This window comes from Haematobia irritans, chromosome 3 (genome assembly GCF_050003625.1).
Source record: "Haematobia irritans isolate KBUSLIRL chromosome 3, ASM5000362v1, whole genome shotgun sequence".
NCBI classification, from domain to species: domain Eukaryota; kingdom Metazoa; phylum Arthropoda; class Insecta; order Diptera; family Muscidae; genus Haematobia; species Haematobia irritans.
Window position 1 is genome coordinate 11,566,411 of NC_134399.1, and position 17,953 is coordinate 11,584,363.

The 17,953-nt window shown below is 25.0% G+C and overlaps 1 protein-coding gene across 1 annotated transcript; it reads left to right on the top strand.

The window, feature by feature from the left end:
- The first annotated feature begins 10,364 nt into the window (after positions 1-10,364).
- On the top strand, positions 10,365-10,918 carry LOC142230704 (cytochrome P450 4d10-like). The gene has a single exon (XM_075301337.1). It carries the CDS (start codon positions 10,383-10,385, stop codon positions 10,854-10,856), a length of 474 nt encoding a protein of 157 aa, XP_075157452.1. The 5' UTR covers positions 10,365-10,382; the 3' UTR covers positions 10,857-10,918.
- Positions 10,919-17,953: the final 7,035 nt, after the last annotated feature.

Sequence of the window (17,953 nt, forward strand, 5' to 3'; positions counted from 1 at the left end):
TTTGTCAAAATTTAATTTCTATATAAAATTTGTCAACATTTTATTTCTTTAGTAAATTTTGTTAAAATTGTATTTCTATAGAAAATTTTGTCAAAATTTAATTTCTATACAAAATTTTCTCAAAATTTTATTTCTATAGAAAATGTTGTCAAAATTTTATTTCTTTAAAAAATTTTGTCAAAATTTAATTTCTAAAGAAAATTTTGTCAAAATTTTATTTCTATAGAAAATTTTGTCAAATTTTGATTTCTATAGAAAATTTTCTCAAAATTTAATTTCTAAAGAAAATTTTGTCAAAATTTTATTTCTATAGAAAATTTTGTCAAAATTTTATTTCAAAAGAAAATTTTGTCAAAATTTTATTTCTATAGAAAATTTTGTCAAAATTTTATTTCTATAGAAAATTTTTTTTTAAATTTTATTTCTATAGAAAATTTTGTCAAAAATTTATTTCTATAGAAAATTTTGTCAAAATTTGATTTCTATAGAAAATTTTGTCAAAATTTTATTTCTATAGAAAATTTTGTCAAAATTTTATTTCTACAGAAAATTTTGTCAAAATTTTATTTCTATAAAAAATTTTATTTCTAAAGAAAATTTTGTCAAAATTTTATTTCTGTGGAACATTTTGTTAAAACTTTCTTTCTATAGACAATTTGGTCAAAATTTTATTTCTATCAAAAATTTTGTAAAATTTGATTTCTATAAAACATTTTGCCAAAATTTTATTTCTATGGAAAATTCGGTCAAGGATTGTTTTTATAGAAAAATTTCTCAAAATTTTAGTTCTATAGAAAATTCGGTCAATTTTTTTTTATAGAATTTTTTTTTCAAAATTTTATTTCTTTAGAAAATTTTGTCAACATTTTATTTCTTAAAAATATTTTTGAGTGTTGTTGACCTATTTTATGTTTATTCTGATTATTAATTTTGTTCGGCTTGAGGTCATAGAAACAATCGATTATTGATTTGTTTTAATATTTATTTCCAATATTTCGGTTAGTGCCACTAACCATCTTCTGGGATTTTGTATCTACATAAAATACAAAAATTAAATTACATTTAATGTTCACAAAAATCACAATTGTTATTGAAAATATATTTTATCGAAAAATAACTAACTTGAGTTCTTGTGCTGCTGTTTGTTTCGCAATTCACCGTACACTAAACTTCGTTTGTGTCGATGCTTGTTTATAATATGTCGATACATTCTGGCGCATTCTTCCTTGTCTTTTTTGAAATTCATTCTTTTGTCAGGAGAGAGATCTATTATATTGAGCATCTCAAGAGTGTATCTTCGTCTATGATTATTCTCTTGAGCAAGTATCTCGACGTCTGTGAAGTTGGGCTTGTGTCCTGTTGTTGCACAGTGAGCTGCAAGTGCTGTTTTTTGCTCTACTGATTTGTCTACAGCTTTAAGGTCTGATTTATGTGACGAAAGTCTTGTCTTAAGTTTGGTTATTGTAGTGCCAACATATGCCATTGGGCATATGTTGGACTTGTCTCCATTACATTTAATTTTGTACACTATGTTACTCCTGTCCTCATTCTTTATTTTTGACTTTGTGTTGCTGAATAATTCCTTTACTGTTCTCGATGTGCGTGAAGCAATTTGAATCTTGTCCTTGTTATATACGTCCGATTTGAAAAAACGCTCTGAGAATCCTTCAACGTAAGTCATGGGTTTGTATGACTTATCCTTATTATGGTCCGGCTCTTCAATAGTCTTAGTTTTAATGTTTTCGTCAAGTGTTTTATTTTTAACGCGATTTATTAGTCTGCTTATTATTCTATTTGGAAAATCGTTTGTGGTCAATATTTGTCTTATCTTTATTTCATTCTCCTTGTGGAATTCTGCATCACTTATCCTTAAGATTCGATCTAAAGGGTGATTCTTTTGAGGTTAGGATTTTCATGCATTAGTATTTGACAGATCACGTGGGATTTCAGACATGGTGTCAAAGAGAAAGATGCTCAGTATGCTTTGACATTTCATCATGAATAGACTTACTAACGAGCCACAACGTCGAATTTTCAGTGAATGGGCCCTAGAAAAGTTGGCAGAAAATCCGCTTTTTTATCGACAAATTTTGTTCAGCGATGAGGCTCATTTCTGGTTGAATGGCTACGTAAATAAGCAAAATTGCCGCATTTGGAGTGAAGAGCAACCAGAAGCCGTTCAAGAACTGCCCATGCATCCCGAAAAATGCACTGTTTGGTGTGGTTTGTACGCTGGTGGAATCATTGGACCGTATTTTTTCAAAGATGCTGTTGGACGCAACGTTACGGTGAATGGCGATCGCTATCGTTCGATGCTAACAAACTTTTTGTTGCCAAAAATGGAAGAACTGAACTTGGTTGACATGTGGTTTCAACAAGATGGCGCTACATGCCACACAGCTCGCGATTCTATGGCCATTTTGAGGGAAAACTTCGGAGAACAATTCATCTCAAGAAATGGACCGGTAAGTTGGCCACCAAGATCATGCGATTTGACGCCTTTAGACTATTTTTTGTGGGGCTATGTCAAGTCTAAAGTCTACAGAAATAAGCCAGCAACTATTCCAGCTTTGGAAGACAACATTTCCGAAGAAATTCGGGCTATTCCGGCCGAAATGCTCGAAAAAGTTGCCCAAAATTGGACTTTCCGAATGGACCACCTAAGACGCAGCCGCGGTCAACATTTAAATGAAATTATCTTCAAAAAGTAAATGTCATGGACCAATCTAACGTTTCAAATAAAGAACCGATGAGATTTTGCAAATTTTATGCGTTTTTTTTTTAAAAAAAGTTATCAAGCTCTTAACAAATCACCCTTTATAAAATTGATTGCTGTCATATGGATTATACTTTTATTGTGTTTTGAATTATAATTTATTAGTCGTCCAGTTGCTGTTGGTTTTTGATACCAATTCAGCCTCAAACAATTATCATCTCTCAGTATGTTACAGTCTAAATATGGTAGCTTGTTATCCTTCTCTAACTCCATTGTAAATTGTATTTGACTGTGGAATGAGTTTAGAAAATTTTGTCAAAATTTTATTTCTATAGTTTTAAAGTAATACATGTCTAATATTATTTAATATAAAAATATTTTTTTTTATCTCTCATGAAGAGCCTTGACCAAAACAATTTTTGCGAAACGTCTACTATGGAATCCTTTGGTTTCCTCACAACCGTATGGTTTTGGGCTTTGTTTTCCTATGAATATAGAAAGATTGCCCAGCCCTTAGCAACAATATTAGAAGAAATTTTGGGCCATTGTAAATAAATGACAAATACATTGTTGTTTCTGGTATGTGAATGTTTTTGTTCGCGTGCTCTTTTGCTTCTGCACTAATGTGATTAATTAGTTTTCTTGTAATAGCAAATGTTAAAATTTTATTTAATAAATATCTTCTCAAACTAATGATTCTGTTAGCAAAAATATTTAAGTTGAAATAAACGCTGTTACACTTCTTTCCTCTCTCTCTCTCTCTTATATTAATAGGTGGCGACGCGTATCATTGTGACATGCCTTCTGATTAATGTTGGCAATTTGTTGGTGTCCCCCCCATCAGATAAATAATTAATTTTAAATTGTTCTTGAAATTTTCATTAAAAATTTGAAAAAAAAAATAAATAAAAATAAATTAGTTTGAAAAAGAAAATATGTGTAGGAATCCGGAAAAGCCAAGATGAAACGGTTTAAAAGCAAACAAAAAAGATCTATCAAGAAAAAAACCCCTAAAATCATGCAAACCTGCAAACATCAAATCAATTTACTAACCATATATGTTATATGGTCTATTAGTCCACAATATGGACTAATAGAAAAATAATTTAGCCATTTTGGGGCAAGCAAACACTCAAAGGTACACTGAAAAAAAGCATGCCCGGTTCCAAAGATTTTGTCTTTACTTTAAAAATGTTGGTATTGATTCCGATCCAAAGAAACGGAGAATACAAGAAAAGATACTTTTAAGACACAATTCTCTTTTAAATTTGGGTTTTGTGTACTTGCTTCTAGGTAGCAAATTTTAATTTTTTGCTTTTTCAGTTTTTTTCTTCATATGCTATCAAAGTCCTTTAAAAGCGAGTTAACGACAACTTTATTTTCCAAATTAAGACTCGACTTCCAGTAGAAATTATGGTATGTTTGACCTAAAAAACGTCTTTAAAATAAAGTGTTGGAAAACATGTCCTATATTTGAACGATTTTTTTGCTTTGTAGTCAAGATGCAAAAAGACAACAAATTTAAAGATAATTTCATTAAATTTAAAGAATTTTTCTGAATTATTAAAGTCAAGTTGACCTCAGCCCAAACATTTTCTCTTTCATGTTATGATACCAATTTTTAAGTAAAATCGCTTAATTATAAGGACAATACGACTTCATTGAAAAGTTTATCGGCTTTTGGACAAGGAAAAAAACTTTATATTGGAGATATGCGTCTTCTATGCTAAGCAAAATTTGCATTCGTATTTTAAAGACATAAAATCTTTGATACGACAATTTTTTTTCAGTGTATGCGAATAGATCTTTTTCGAAATGGTTAAAATTCATTTTGTTTCAGAAAATCTAATAATCTTGTCGGCAAAAAAATTCTTGATTCCGAGTGCTTTTATTGATATACTTTTGAACACTGGAGTTTAATATAAATAAAATTTTTACAAAATTTTCTACAGAAATAAAAGTTTGACAAATATTCCATAGAAATACAATATTGTCAAAATATACAAAATTTTCTATAGAAATAAAATTTTAACAAAATTTTCTATAGAAATAAAATTTTAACAAAATTTTCTATAGAAAAAAATTTTTACAAAATTTTCTTTAAACAGAAAATTTTGACAAAATATTCCATAGAAATAAAATTTTAACAAAATTTTCTATAGAAATAAAATTTTAACAAAATTTTCTAGAGAAATAAAATTATGACAAAATTTTCTATAGAAACAAAATTTTGACAAAATTTTCTATAGAACTAAAACTTTTACACAGTTTTGTATAAAATAAAATTTTGACAAAATTTTCTATAGAAATAAAATTTTGAGAGAATTTTCTATAGAAAAAAATTTTGACAAAATTTTCCATAGAAATAAAATTATGAGAAATTTTTCTACAGATAAAAATGTTGACAAAATTTTCCATAGAAATAAAATTATGAGAAATTTTTCTATAGAAAAAAATTTTGACAAAATTTGTTAAAGAAATATAATTAACAAAATATTCCATAAAAATAAAATGTTGACAAAATTTTTTAAATTTTCATAAAATTGTCCATAGAAATAAAATTATGAGAAATTTTTCTATAGAAAAAAATTTTGACAAAATTTGTTAAAGAAATATAATAACAAAATATTCCATAAAAAAAAAATGTTGACAAAACTTTTTAAATTTTCATAAAATTTTCTGTAGAAATAAAATTTTTACAAAATATTCCATAGAAACAAAATTTGACGAAATTTCGTATAGAAATTAAATTTTAACAAAATTTTCTAGAGAAATAAAATTATGACAACATTTTCTATAGAAACAAAATTTTGACAAAATTTTCTATAGAACTAAAACTTTTACAAAATTTTCTATAGAATTAAAATTTTGAGAAATTTTTCTATAAAATAAAATTTTGACAAAATTTTCTATAGAAAAAACAATTTTCTGTAGAAAAAAAAATTTGAAAAAATTTTCTATAGAAAAAAATTTTGACAAAGTTTGTTAAAGAAATAAAGTTATGAGAAATTTTTCTATAGAAAAAAATTTTGACAAAATTTGTTAAAGAAATATAATTAACAAAATATTCCATAAAAATAAAATGTTGACAAAATATTCCACAGAAATAAAATTTTGACGAAATTTCGTATAGAAATGAAATTTTAACAAAATTTTATATAGAAATAAAATTTTGACAAAATGTTTTATAAAAATAAAATTTTGACAAAATTTTCTATAAAACTAAAACTTTAACAAAATTTTCTATAGAAATAAAATTTTGACAAATTTTTCTATAGAAATAAAATTTTCACAAAATATTCCATAGAAATACAATTTTCTATAAATTAAATTTTAACAAAATTTTCTATTGAAAAAAAATTCACAAAATTTTCTTTAAACAGAAAATTTTGACAAAATATTCCATATAAATAAAATTTTGACGAAATTTTCTATAGAAATAAAATTTTGAGAAAATTTTCTATTGCAATAAAATTTTAACAAAATTGTCTATTGCAATAAAATTTTGACAAAATTTTCCATAGAAATAAAATTATGAGAATTTTTTTTATAGAAAAAAATTTTGACAAAATTTGTTACAGAAATACAATTATGAGAAATTTTTCTTTAGAAAAAATTTTTGACAAAATTTGTTAAAGAAATATAATTAACAAAATATTCCATAAAAATAAAATGTTGACAAAATTTTCTATAGAAATAAATTTTTGAGAAAACATTCTATAGAAATAAAATGATGACAAAATTTTCTATATAAATAAAATTTTAACAAAATTTTTTTATAGAAATAGAATCTTTAAAAATATTCTATAGAAATAAAGTGATGAAACCATTTTCTATAAAAATAAAATTTTAACAAAATTTTCTATAGAAATAAAATCTTGAAAAATAAAATTTTGAAAAAATTTCTATAGAAACAAAATTTTGATAAAATTTTCTATGGAAATGAAATACTAACAAAATTTTCTATTGAAATGAAATTTTGCAAAAATTTTCTGTAGAAATAAAATTTTAAACTAGAAATTATTACAATATTTATTCGAGCTTATTGGACAGGAAGATTAAGGGAATTGTTGGGAGCCATCGTGGTGCAATGGTTAGCATGCCCACCTTGCATACACAAGGTCGTGGGTTCGATTCCTGCTTCGAACGAACACCAAAAATTTTTCAGCGTTGGATTATCCCACCTCAGTAATGCTGGTGACATTTCTGAGGGTTTCAAAACTTCTCTAAGTGGTTTCACTGCAATGTAGAACGCCGTTCGGACTCGGCTATAAAAAGGAGGTCCCTTGTCATAGAGCTTAACATGGAATCGGGCAGCACTCAGTGATAAGAGAGAAGTTCACCAATGTGGTATCACAATGGACTGAATAGTCTAAGTGAGCCTGATACATTCTACCTAACCTAACCTTACTTATGAGAATTATTCTTGCCAAATTTAACCATTTTCTCACCACCACTGTGCATCATCTTTTCGTATAACTTACAATCCCTCAATATTTTTTTAAATTTCGGTTTGTTACTACACTAATGTACCAACAAAAAGCCTGCATTGATATCAGGCTAACATAAAAATAGAAATAAAATTTTTAAAAAAATTTTCTATAGAAAAAAAAATTTGAAAAAATTGTCAATAGAAATAAAATTGTGACAACATTTGGTATAGAAATAAAATTTTGACAAAATTTGGTATAGAAATAAAATTTTCTATTAAAATAAAATTTTTATAAAATTTTGTGACTAAATTTACTACACACAAAAAAAAAATCTGATTCAATCACGAAATTAATTGATCCAATTAATTTTTTAATTGAAATGTCTTCAATCACGAAAATGATAGCATCAATCAATCACAGTTTTACTTGGGTATAGAAAAAATTCTTGATAAAAAAATTAATTGATGTCATTAGCAATTTTCAATTAATTTTTTAATTGATTCAATTAAAAATTTAATTGATTTTGAATGCAACCCCCAATTAATTTTTTATTTAAAAAGGTAACTATTTTCAATTACTTTCTGAAATGGCTTAGAGTTTTTATTTGGATTAAGAAATGTTCATCACTTTTTTTAACTGACTTAGTCTTCCGAATTTGATTAAAAAGTTAATTGTATCAATTAATTTTTTAATTAACAATTTTAAAATTTTCAATCATTGACTTAATTAACTTAATGTTTCTATCTTGATTAAAAAGTTAATTGTATCAATTAATTTATTAATTGAAAAAACATTCAACTTCAATTAACTTTTTAATTGGAAATATTTTGGTGATATTTTCCCCTGTGTATAGAATAAAATTTTCAAAAAATTTTTTAAAGAAATAAAATGTTGTTGTTTGTGGAATTAATATTTTGACAAAATTTTCTATAGAAATAAAATTTTGCCAACATTTTCTATAGAAATAAAATTTTAACAAAATTTTCTATAGAAATAAAATTTTGACAAAATTTTCTATAGAAGTAACATTTTGACAAAATTTTCTATGAAAACAAATATTTGATAAAATATTCTGTAGAAATAAAATTTTGACACAATTTGATGTTGAAATAAAATTTTGACAAAATTTGATATAGAAATAAAATTTTGACAAAAATTTCTACAGAAATAAAATGTTCTATTAAAATTAAAAAATTAAAATTTTTATAAAATTTTCTGACTAAATTTACTATAGAAATAAAATTTGCACAAAATTTTCTAAACAAATAAAATTTTGTTGTTTGTGGAATTAATATTTTACCAAATTTTCTATAGAAATTAAAATCTGACAACATATTCTATAGAAATGAAATTTTGACAAAATTTTCTATAGAAATAAAATGTTGACAAAATTTTCTATAGAAGTAACATTTTGACAAAAATTTCTATGAAAACAAATGTTTGATAAAATATTCTGTAGAAATAAAATGTTGACAAAATTTGATGTAGAAATAAAATTTTGACAAAATTTGATATAGAAATAAAATTTTGACAAAATTTTCTATAGAAGTAACATTTTGACAAAATTTTCTATGAAAACAAATTTTTGATAAAATTTTCTGTAGAAATAAAATTTTGACAAAATTTTCTATAGAAATAAAATGTGAACAAGATTTTCTATAGAAATAAAATTTTGACAAAAATTTCTATAGAAGTAAAATTTTAACAAAATTTTCTATAGAAATACAATTTTGACAACATTTTCTACAGGAATAAAATTCTCTATTAAATTAAAATTTTTGATAAAATTTTCTGTAGAAATAAAATTTTGACAAAATTTTCTATAGAAATAAAATTTTAACAAAATTTTCTATAGAAATAAAATTTTAACAACATTTTCTATAGAAGTAACATTTTGACAGAATTTTTCTATGAAAACAAATTTTTGATAAAATTTTCTGTAGAAATAAAATGTTGACAAAATTTTCTATAGAAATAAAATTTTAACAAAATTTTCTATAGAAATAAAATTTTGACAAAATTTTCTATAGAAGTAACATTGTGACAAAATTTTCTATGAAAACAAATTTTTGATAAAATTTTCTGTGGAAATAAAATTTTGACAAATTTTTCTATAGAAATAAAATTTTAACAAAATTTTCTATAGAAATAAAGTTTTGACAACATTTTCTATAGAAGTATCATTTTGACAAAATTTTCTATGAAAACAAATTTTTGATAAAATTTTCTGTAGAAATAAAATTTTGACAAAATTTTCTATAGAAATAAAATTTTAACAAGATTTTCTATAGAAATAAAATTTTGACAAAATTTTCTATAGAAGTAAAATTTTAACAAAATTTTCTATAGAAATAAAATTTTGACAAAATTTTCTACAGGAATAAAATTCTCTATTAAAATAAAATTTTCTGTAGAAATAAAATTTTGACAAAATTTTCTATAGAAATAAAATTTTAACAAAATTTTCTATAGAAATAAAATTTTGACAAAATTTTCTATTAAAATAAAATTTTTATAAAATTTTCTGACTAAATTTACTATAGAAATAAAATTTTCTATAGAAATAAAATTTTGTTGTTTGTGGATTAATATTTTGCCAAATTTTGTATAGAAATAAAATTTTAACAAAATTTTCTGTAGAAATAACATTTTGACAAAATTTTCTGTGAAAACAAATTTTTGATATAATTTTCTGTAGAAACAAATTTTTGACAAAATTTTCTATAGAAATAAAATTGTGACAAAATTGTCTATAACTTCGATATCTTCTTGGTATTTACACACTAACGATCAATGGTAAGAAAAACAAATGATTTATTCACATTTAAATGCTGAAGCGCTCTAACGATAGCCGCTTGTGGTTTTCCACCCAAATATAAAACAATCACACTGTCATCACGCTTGAATTCCTTTACGAATAAATTTATTTCTGATAGCAATAGATCCAAATGTTTTTGTAAGCTGGTAAACAATAAAATAAATTTGTCATCTGTAAGACAAGCAATTAAGAAATGATAGTAACCCCAAGTTAGTAGCAATATACATCAGTCACACTGTATTTTATTATGTATAGTAATAAGGTCTTATCATCAACATTGACATTAAAACGAAGAATATTCGACTTCAACTTAGCTTTGATTGTCAAATATGCCTCAGTGTGTTATTCTTATCGGTGCGCGAGGACCAAATTTAATGGTCCATCGAAAGTGTGCGCTTTTAATAATTAATTTAAAATGTATTTCGCTTATTTGATATTCACTTTATGTTCGCTGGTGTTTTTAATATTTTTACCCAGTTTAAAAAATTTCCTAAGAACATGGCATTTATCAAAGAAATTCCCCGGTCCCAAACCTCTACCACTTTTGGGTAATGCTTCTCTGTTTTTCGGATGTCAACCTGAAGATGTATTCAATATCATTAAAAATATAATGCTGGAATATGGTGATACTATAAAATTTTGGTTTGGTTTGCAATTTAGTATATTTATGGCAAATACCAAAGATTTGGAAGTGATTCTAGGCACTACAACTTGGTTGACAAAATCTTTTGAATATGGTTTACTTGCCAATTGGTTATGTGAAGGTTTATTACTGAGTAAGCCGGCAAAATGGTTTAAACGTCGCAAGATATTGACACCGGCCTTTCATTTCAAGATATTGGAACAGTTTGTCGATGTGTTTGAGCGAAATTCTCGCTTTTTAATATAAAATATTAATGATGCAAGTAAAATGGATAACGATGGAAAAGTTCATATGGGTCAATGGATTAATTTGGCCACATTGGATGTTATTTGTGGTAAGTTGAAAAAAAAAATTAGTTTTGTTATCTATATTCGGATGGGACATATTTTCATGTGTTTATGTTGAATTTAACATCTATCTATCTATATATATAAAATTCAATCTATGTTTGTTTATTTGTTTGTTTGTTTGTTTGTATGTACCGAGTTGGCTCCGAAACGGCTGAACCGATTTACTTGAAACTTTCAGAGATCGTATGGGGCGTTCATGTGGTGAAAATAGGGTACCTCTTTTTTTGACACCTGGTCGCGGAGGGGGACCTCCCCTTTGTCGGACTTTTTGAAAATTGGACCAAAGTTGACCGATTTGGTTGAAATTTTCGTTGAAGATTGGTGTTGGCATCTAGAGCAAGATCCGCTACTTTTTATTTCGATATTTGGTGGCGGAGGGGGGCCTCTCCTTTGTTCGACTTTTTTTAAAGTACAGTGAAAAAAACTAAAATTCTCTAAATTATCTGAGATTTACAGAGAACATGTGGTGAGGTTATGGAATTAATATGGGGTACCCGATGATTTCATATGTTGATGGGGAGGGGGACCTCCCCCTTGCCCTACTTTTTGAAACTTGGAACAAAATTATGCGATTTGCTTGAAATTTTCATTGAATGTTGGGGTTGGCATGTAGACAAAAATCCGCTACATTATTTTTCGATATTTGGTCGGGGAGGGGGACCACCCCTTTGCCCAATTTTGTTTTTTTTTTTTTTTTTGAAAGTTCAAACAAAACTAAACTCCCCCGACTGAAATTTTATAGAAAACATGGGTTACGAAATTTATATCAGGTTCCTGATTTTTTAATAAAAATAAAAGGGCATAGGGAGACATCCGCTTCTCTTAAGTACATACAGAGAAACAATTAAACTTTACCGAGTTACTTGAAATTTACAGAGGACTGGGGAGAGATCGTAACCTCCGTCAACCGTAATAGTTGATACCTGATTTTGTGATATTTGGACGGAAGAGAGGCCGCCCCTTTAGGCTTATAATTTGATTGACATTTTCTGGGACGTTTACAAAAGATAAGTTTTTCAACATTTGGTCGGGGAGAAGGTCCTCCTCTAAAACTACAAAAAAAATTTAAGTTTTCTTGAAATTTACAAAAGCAGTGGGGGAAGGTTATGAACGAAGAGGCAACCTTCCTTGCCCCACACTTGAAGGAAAGTTTCAAGAATTTTCAGGGAAGGTTAGGGGTGTCGATATTGTATCGGGGAAAGTGACGTCCCTTTAAAACAATAGAGCACAATTTAAACATCTCCGATCTACTTGAAATTTACAGGGACGTGGCAGGAGGTGATTAAATTTATACATAATTTTTAAATTAGTATATGATTTTTCGATATCTGGTTGGGGAAGGGGAAAATTGAAATAAACTTTATCGATTTACTTCGATAGAATTTATAGGGACCATTGAGTAGTTGCGAAATTAATATAGGGTACGTGATAGTCCGATATCAGGTCGGAGTGGAGCGAAGGTGGGGAGAGGGTTCCCTTTTGTCCGTTTTTTTTTTCTTAAATTGAAAGTAGAGGGTTGTCCGTAAATGGGAACTCGGTACATAATTTTATGATTTTTGCACAGGCTTCTGCCAGACTTCTTTTTAGTAAAGAACTTAAATTTACATGAAATTGGCAGCCAACGTAGAGGGTGCATCATTTTCCAACATTTTAGCAAATGTTAATGTGGTAAAATTTTTTACTACTTTTGCTTTTTCCGATTTATTGCATGGGAAACAGTAATTCTTTGTATGTTATTATAATATAGTGCTTAATTTTCAGATATGTTGAGGAGAAGGATACCTTTCCTTGACAAAACCCACTTAAAATTCACAAGAAGTATAGAAGATTGTCCAACTACTTGAATACAGAACATTATTAAAAAAATTTGGAGGAAAGGGTACACCCTCTCCCGCCGTATTTGTACCTATAAACGAAAAATCAAGTAGTCCGATTTGTTTAAAAGAATTGAAATCTTTTCGAATTTGTTTTCAGCACGAAGGATATAGTTGACTAAGTTAATGTAAAATGTTCCTCCAAATACGCTTCGGAAGGCGCAGCGAAGCGGGCCGGGTTACGCTAGTAAAATTATATAGAAAATAAAGGCCGATAGCCTCAAGTTGCTGGTGCCCGTATAAATAAGTTTATTGTAATTTGTAATTATAATAAATAAATAAAAATAATATAGAAAATAGTATGAGTATGAATTCCTCATACATACATTAATTGATTTAAGATATTTTTATTAACTTCTTAATATCCGAGCTTTTAATTTGGCATGAAGATTTCAGCATGGGGACTGTAGAGCAGAAGAAGAATTTTGACAACATTTTCTTTAGAAATAAAATTTTAACAAAATTTTCTATAGAAATAAAATTTTGAAAAAATTTTCGATAGAAATAAAATTTTGACAAAAGTTTCTGTAACAATAAAATTTTGACAAAATTTTCTATGGAAATAAAATTTGAACAAAATTTTCTAGAGAAATAAAATTTTGACAAAATTTTCTAGAGAAATAAAATTTTGACAAAATTTTCTATAGAAATAAAATTTTGACAAATTTTTCTATAGAAATAAAATTTTGAAAAAATTCTCTAGAAATACAATTTTGCGAAAATTTTCTTTAGAAATACAAATTTGACAAAATTTTCTGTAGAAAAAAAGAAATAACATTTAAAAAAATCTATACAATTTTTACAAAATTTTCTATAGAAATAAAATTTTGAAAAAAAATCTATAGAATAAAATTGTGAGAAAATTTCCCATAGAAATAAAAATTTAACAAATTTTTCTATAGAAATAAAATTTTTGAAAAAATTTTCTATAGAAATAAAATTTTAAAAAAATTTTCTCTAAAAATAAAATTTTGAAAAAATCTATAGAAAATTTTTAAAAAAAATTTTAAAATTTAAAATTTTAACAAAATTTTTTATAAAAATCAAGTGTTGACAAATTTTTTTATAGAAATAAAATTTTGACAAAATGTTCTATAGAAATAAAATTTTGACAAAATTTTCTATAGAAATAAAATATTTTGACAAAGATTTCTATAGAAATAACGTTTTAAAAAAATTTTCTATAGAAATAAAATTTTGACAAAATTTTCTATAGAAATAAAATATTGACTAAGATTTCTATAGAAATAAAGTTTAAAAAAAAATTCTATAGACATAAAATGTTGACAAAATTTTATATAGAAATAAAATTTTTGTGAAGGAACTGAAAGGCTTAACATTTCAAAAGAACACATACATATATTAAATAAAAACAAATCGTATGTTATAATTAAATAACACTCAATCCAACTAATTTTATAATTACCACTTTACTCACATAAAGGAAAGTAGTTTAGATGGTAGAATGGGGGTAATAAATCATAAAATTACACTCAATTAAAGTAACAGTAGTATTAGAAGATTATTATTAATAATTATTACAAACAGGGTAGCTGACATGATAAACAACCATACGACAACTTTTTCATTGATTTTTTTTTAATGGCAATAATTTCGCCTATGCTTGATCTGTCCACCTATTGTATTGAGTATTTATCTGAATCTTTACAAAAATGAGTTGCAAGCACGGTTACCACAGTTGGTAGAATTCTCCCAAAAATGGTAAATTTTTTATTGTTTAGCAGATTGGTAGAATTCTTGATGTTTTGGTAGATTTTGCAAAATATACCTCTTCCACTAAGAGGTACATTAATTTTCTAAAGAAATAAAATTATGACAAAATTTAGCTGAAAGAAAAATGGAAATATCTTCTCTCTGGTTAACTTTAAATGATAAATTTCCGGCAGTTAAGTTCTTAACTGGCATATGGAATATATAGGCAATGTGACCGATATGTCCATAGTACGGTTTAGAAGTTCGTAAAAATTGGAGTTAAAGTAAAAAACAAAAACCGTTCTTCAATGTGTTGAAAACACCGCTTCACCAAAAATAAGATTTTCCATAAAACTGAAAAATTTTATGTTATGATAATCTTGCACATGAATTATAAGACCTTGTCTTATTGTGCGTGTATAAATATATTAAATAAATAAAAATAAAAAAACACCAATCTGTGATTTTTTTTAAATAAACTTTGGTGAAAATACCTTTGGTGTCCTATAAACAATATAATCTCAAATGTAATAAATAATATGGAGCTATCATATATATATTTAGAAAAATCTATTAAAGACATATACGTGTTAGCTACCCTGTAATATTTAATATGACATTTTAATTGCATCGCTTAAAACACTTTGCGTGACCTTTTGCTACGAAACCAATATGAAAACTGGATAATTATAAATTGATAAATTGCACTATGCTATTAAGGGGAGCGAGTGCTTTTGTTTTGTTTCAATTCTGTACTGGATTGTAATTCCGTGGGTTTTAAACACGATTGCCATTCGAGCCAAAAATAATCTAATATAAGTTTGGAGAAATTTTTTACCAAACAACCTACCAAACAAAAACAAAATATTTTTCTAAATTTTATTTCTATAGAGAATATTTTGTCAAAATTTTATTTCTATAGAAAATTTTGTCAAAATTTTATTTCTATAGAAAATTTTGTCCAAATTTTATTTGTAGAGAAAATTTTGTCACAATTTTATTTATAGAAAAAATTTTGTCAAAATTTTATTTCTATAGAACATTTTGTCAAAATTTTATTTCCAAAGAAAATTTCGTCAAAATTTTATTTCTATAGAAAATTTTGTCAAAATTTTATTTCTATAGAAAATTTTGTAAAATTTTTTTTCTAGACAATATTTTGTCAAAATTTTGTTGCTATAGAAAATGTTGTCCAAATTTTATTTCCATAGAAAATTTTGTCCAAATTTTATTTCCAAGGAAAATTTTGTCCAAACTTTATTTCCAAATAAAAATTTGTCAAAATTTTATTTCCAAAGAAAATTTTGTTAAAATTTTATTTCCAAAGAAAATTTTGTCAAAATTTTATTTCTATAGAAAATTTTGTCAAAATTTTATTTCTAGGTAAAATTTTGTCAAAATTTTATTTCTATAGAAAATTTTGCCCCAATTTTGTTTCTACAGAAAATTTTGTCACCATTTTATTTCTAGAGAAAATTTTGTCAAAATTTTATTTTTAGAGAAAATTTTGTCAAAATTTTATTTCCAAAGAAAATTTTGTCAAAATTTTATTTTTATAGAAAATTTTATCAAAGTTTTATTTCTATAGAAAATTTTGTCAAAATTTTATTTCTATAGAAAATTTTGTCAAAATTTTATTTCCAAAGAAAATTTTGTCAAAATTTTATTTCTATAGAAAATTTTGTCAAAATTTTATTTCTATAGAACATTTTGTCAAAAATTTATTTCTATAGAAAATGTTGTTTCTAGAGAATGTTTATTTCTATAGAAATGTTTATTTGTTTATTTCTATAGAAAAATTTGTCAAAATTTTATTTCTATAGAAAATTTTGTCAAAATTTTATTTCTATAGAAAATTTTGTCAAAATTTTATTTTTATAGAAAATTTTGTCAAAATTTTATTTCTATAGACAATTTTGTGAAAATTTTATTTCTATAGAAAATTTTGTCCAAATTTTATTTCCAAAGAAAATTTTGTCAAAATTTTATTTCCAAAGAAGATTTTGTCAAAATTTTATTTCTATAGAAAATTTTGTCAAAATTTTATTTCTATAGAAAATTTTGTCAAAATTTATTTCTGCAGAAAATTTTGTTGAAATTTTATTTCCACAGAACATTTTGTCAAAATTTTATTTCGATAGAAAATTTTGTCCAATTTTATTTCTACAGAAAATTTTGTCAAAATTTTATTTCTATAGAAAATTTTGTCAAAATTTTATTTCTAAAAAAAATTTTGTTCCAATTTTATTTCTAAAAAAAATTTTGTTCCAATTTTATTTCTACTAAAATTTTTGTCAGAATTTTATTTCTATAGAAAATTTAGTCAAAATTTTATTTCTATAGAAAATTAGTCAAAATTTTATTTCTATAGAAAATTTTGTCAAAATTTTATTTCTATAGAAAATTTTGTCAAAATTTTATTTCTATAGAAAATTTTGTTCAAATTTTATTTCTATAGAAAATTTTGTTGAAATTTTATTTCCATAGAAAATTTGGTCCATATTTTATTTCTAGAGAAAATTTTGTCAAAATTTTATTTCCAAAGAAAATTTTGTCAAAATTTTATTTCTAGAGAAAATTTTGTCAAAATTTTATTTCCATAGAAAATGTTGTCCAAATTTTATTTCTATAGAAAATTTTGTAAAAATTTTATTTCCCAAGAAAATGGTCAAAATTTTATTTCCAAAGAAGATTTTGTCAAATTTTTATTTCTATAGAAAATTTTGTCAAAATTTTTATTTCTATAGAAAATTTTGTCAAAATTGTATTGTTTTGTTATTGTTGGTTTTGTTCTTTAAGCATTGTTGTTGTTTTTATTGCAGCTTATGAGGAATGTGGTAATTCCGAAACGTGCGTCAATCCAACCATCTTGCAGTCTATAGGGCTTTGCCCAAATAAATTTGACAAACATTCTTTTCCTCTGTTGGTTAAGCTACTCTTGTAGTTTAGTCAAAATTTTATTTCTATAGAAAATGTTGTCAAAATTTTATTTATATAGAACATTTTGTCAAAATTTTATTTCTATAGAAAATTTTGTCAAAATTTTATTTCTATAGAAAATTTTGTCAAAATTTTATTTCTATAGAAAATGTTGTCAATATTTTATTCAAATTTTATTTCTATAGAAAATTTTGTCAAAATTTTATTTCGATAGAACATTTTGTTGAAATTTCATTTCCACAGAAATTTTTGTCAAAATTTTATTTCGATAGAAAATTTTGTCCCAATTTTATTTCTACAGAAAATTTTGTCAAAATATAATTTCTATAAAAAATGTTGTCCAAATTTTATTTTTTTATAGAAAATTTGTGAAAAGCCTACTAAAACATCAATAATTCTACCAATCTACCAAACAGTAAAAAATCTTCCGTATTTGGGGGAATTCCACCAACCGTGGCAACCATGG

Bases quoted from the DNA above. Each gene is read 5' to 3' on its own strand.
- LOC142230704 (XM_075301337.1), top strand. From the start codon at position 10,383: ATGTATTTCGCTTATTTGATATTCACTTTATGTTCGCTGGTGTTTTTA.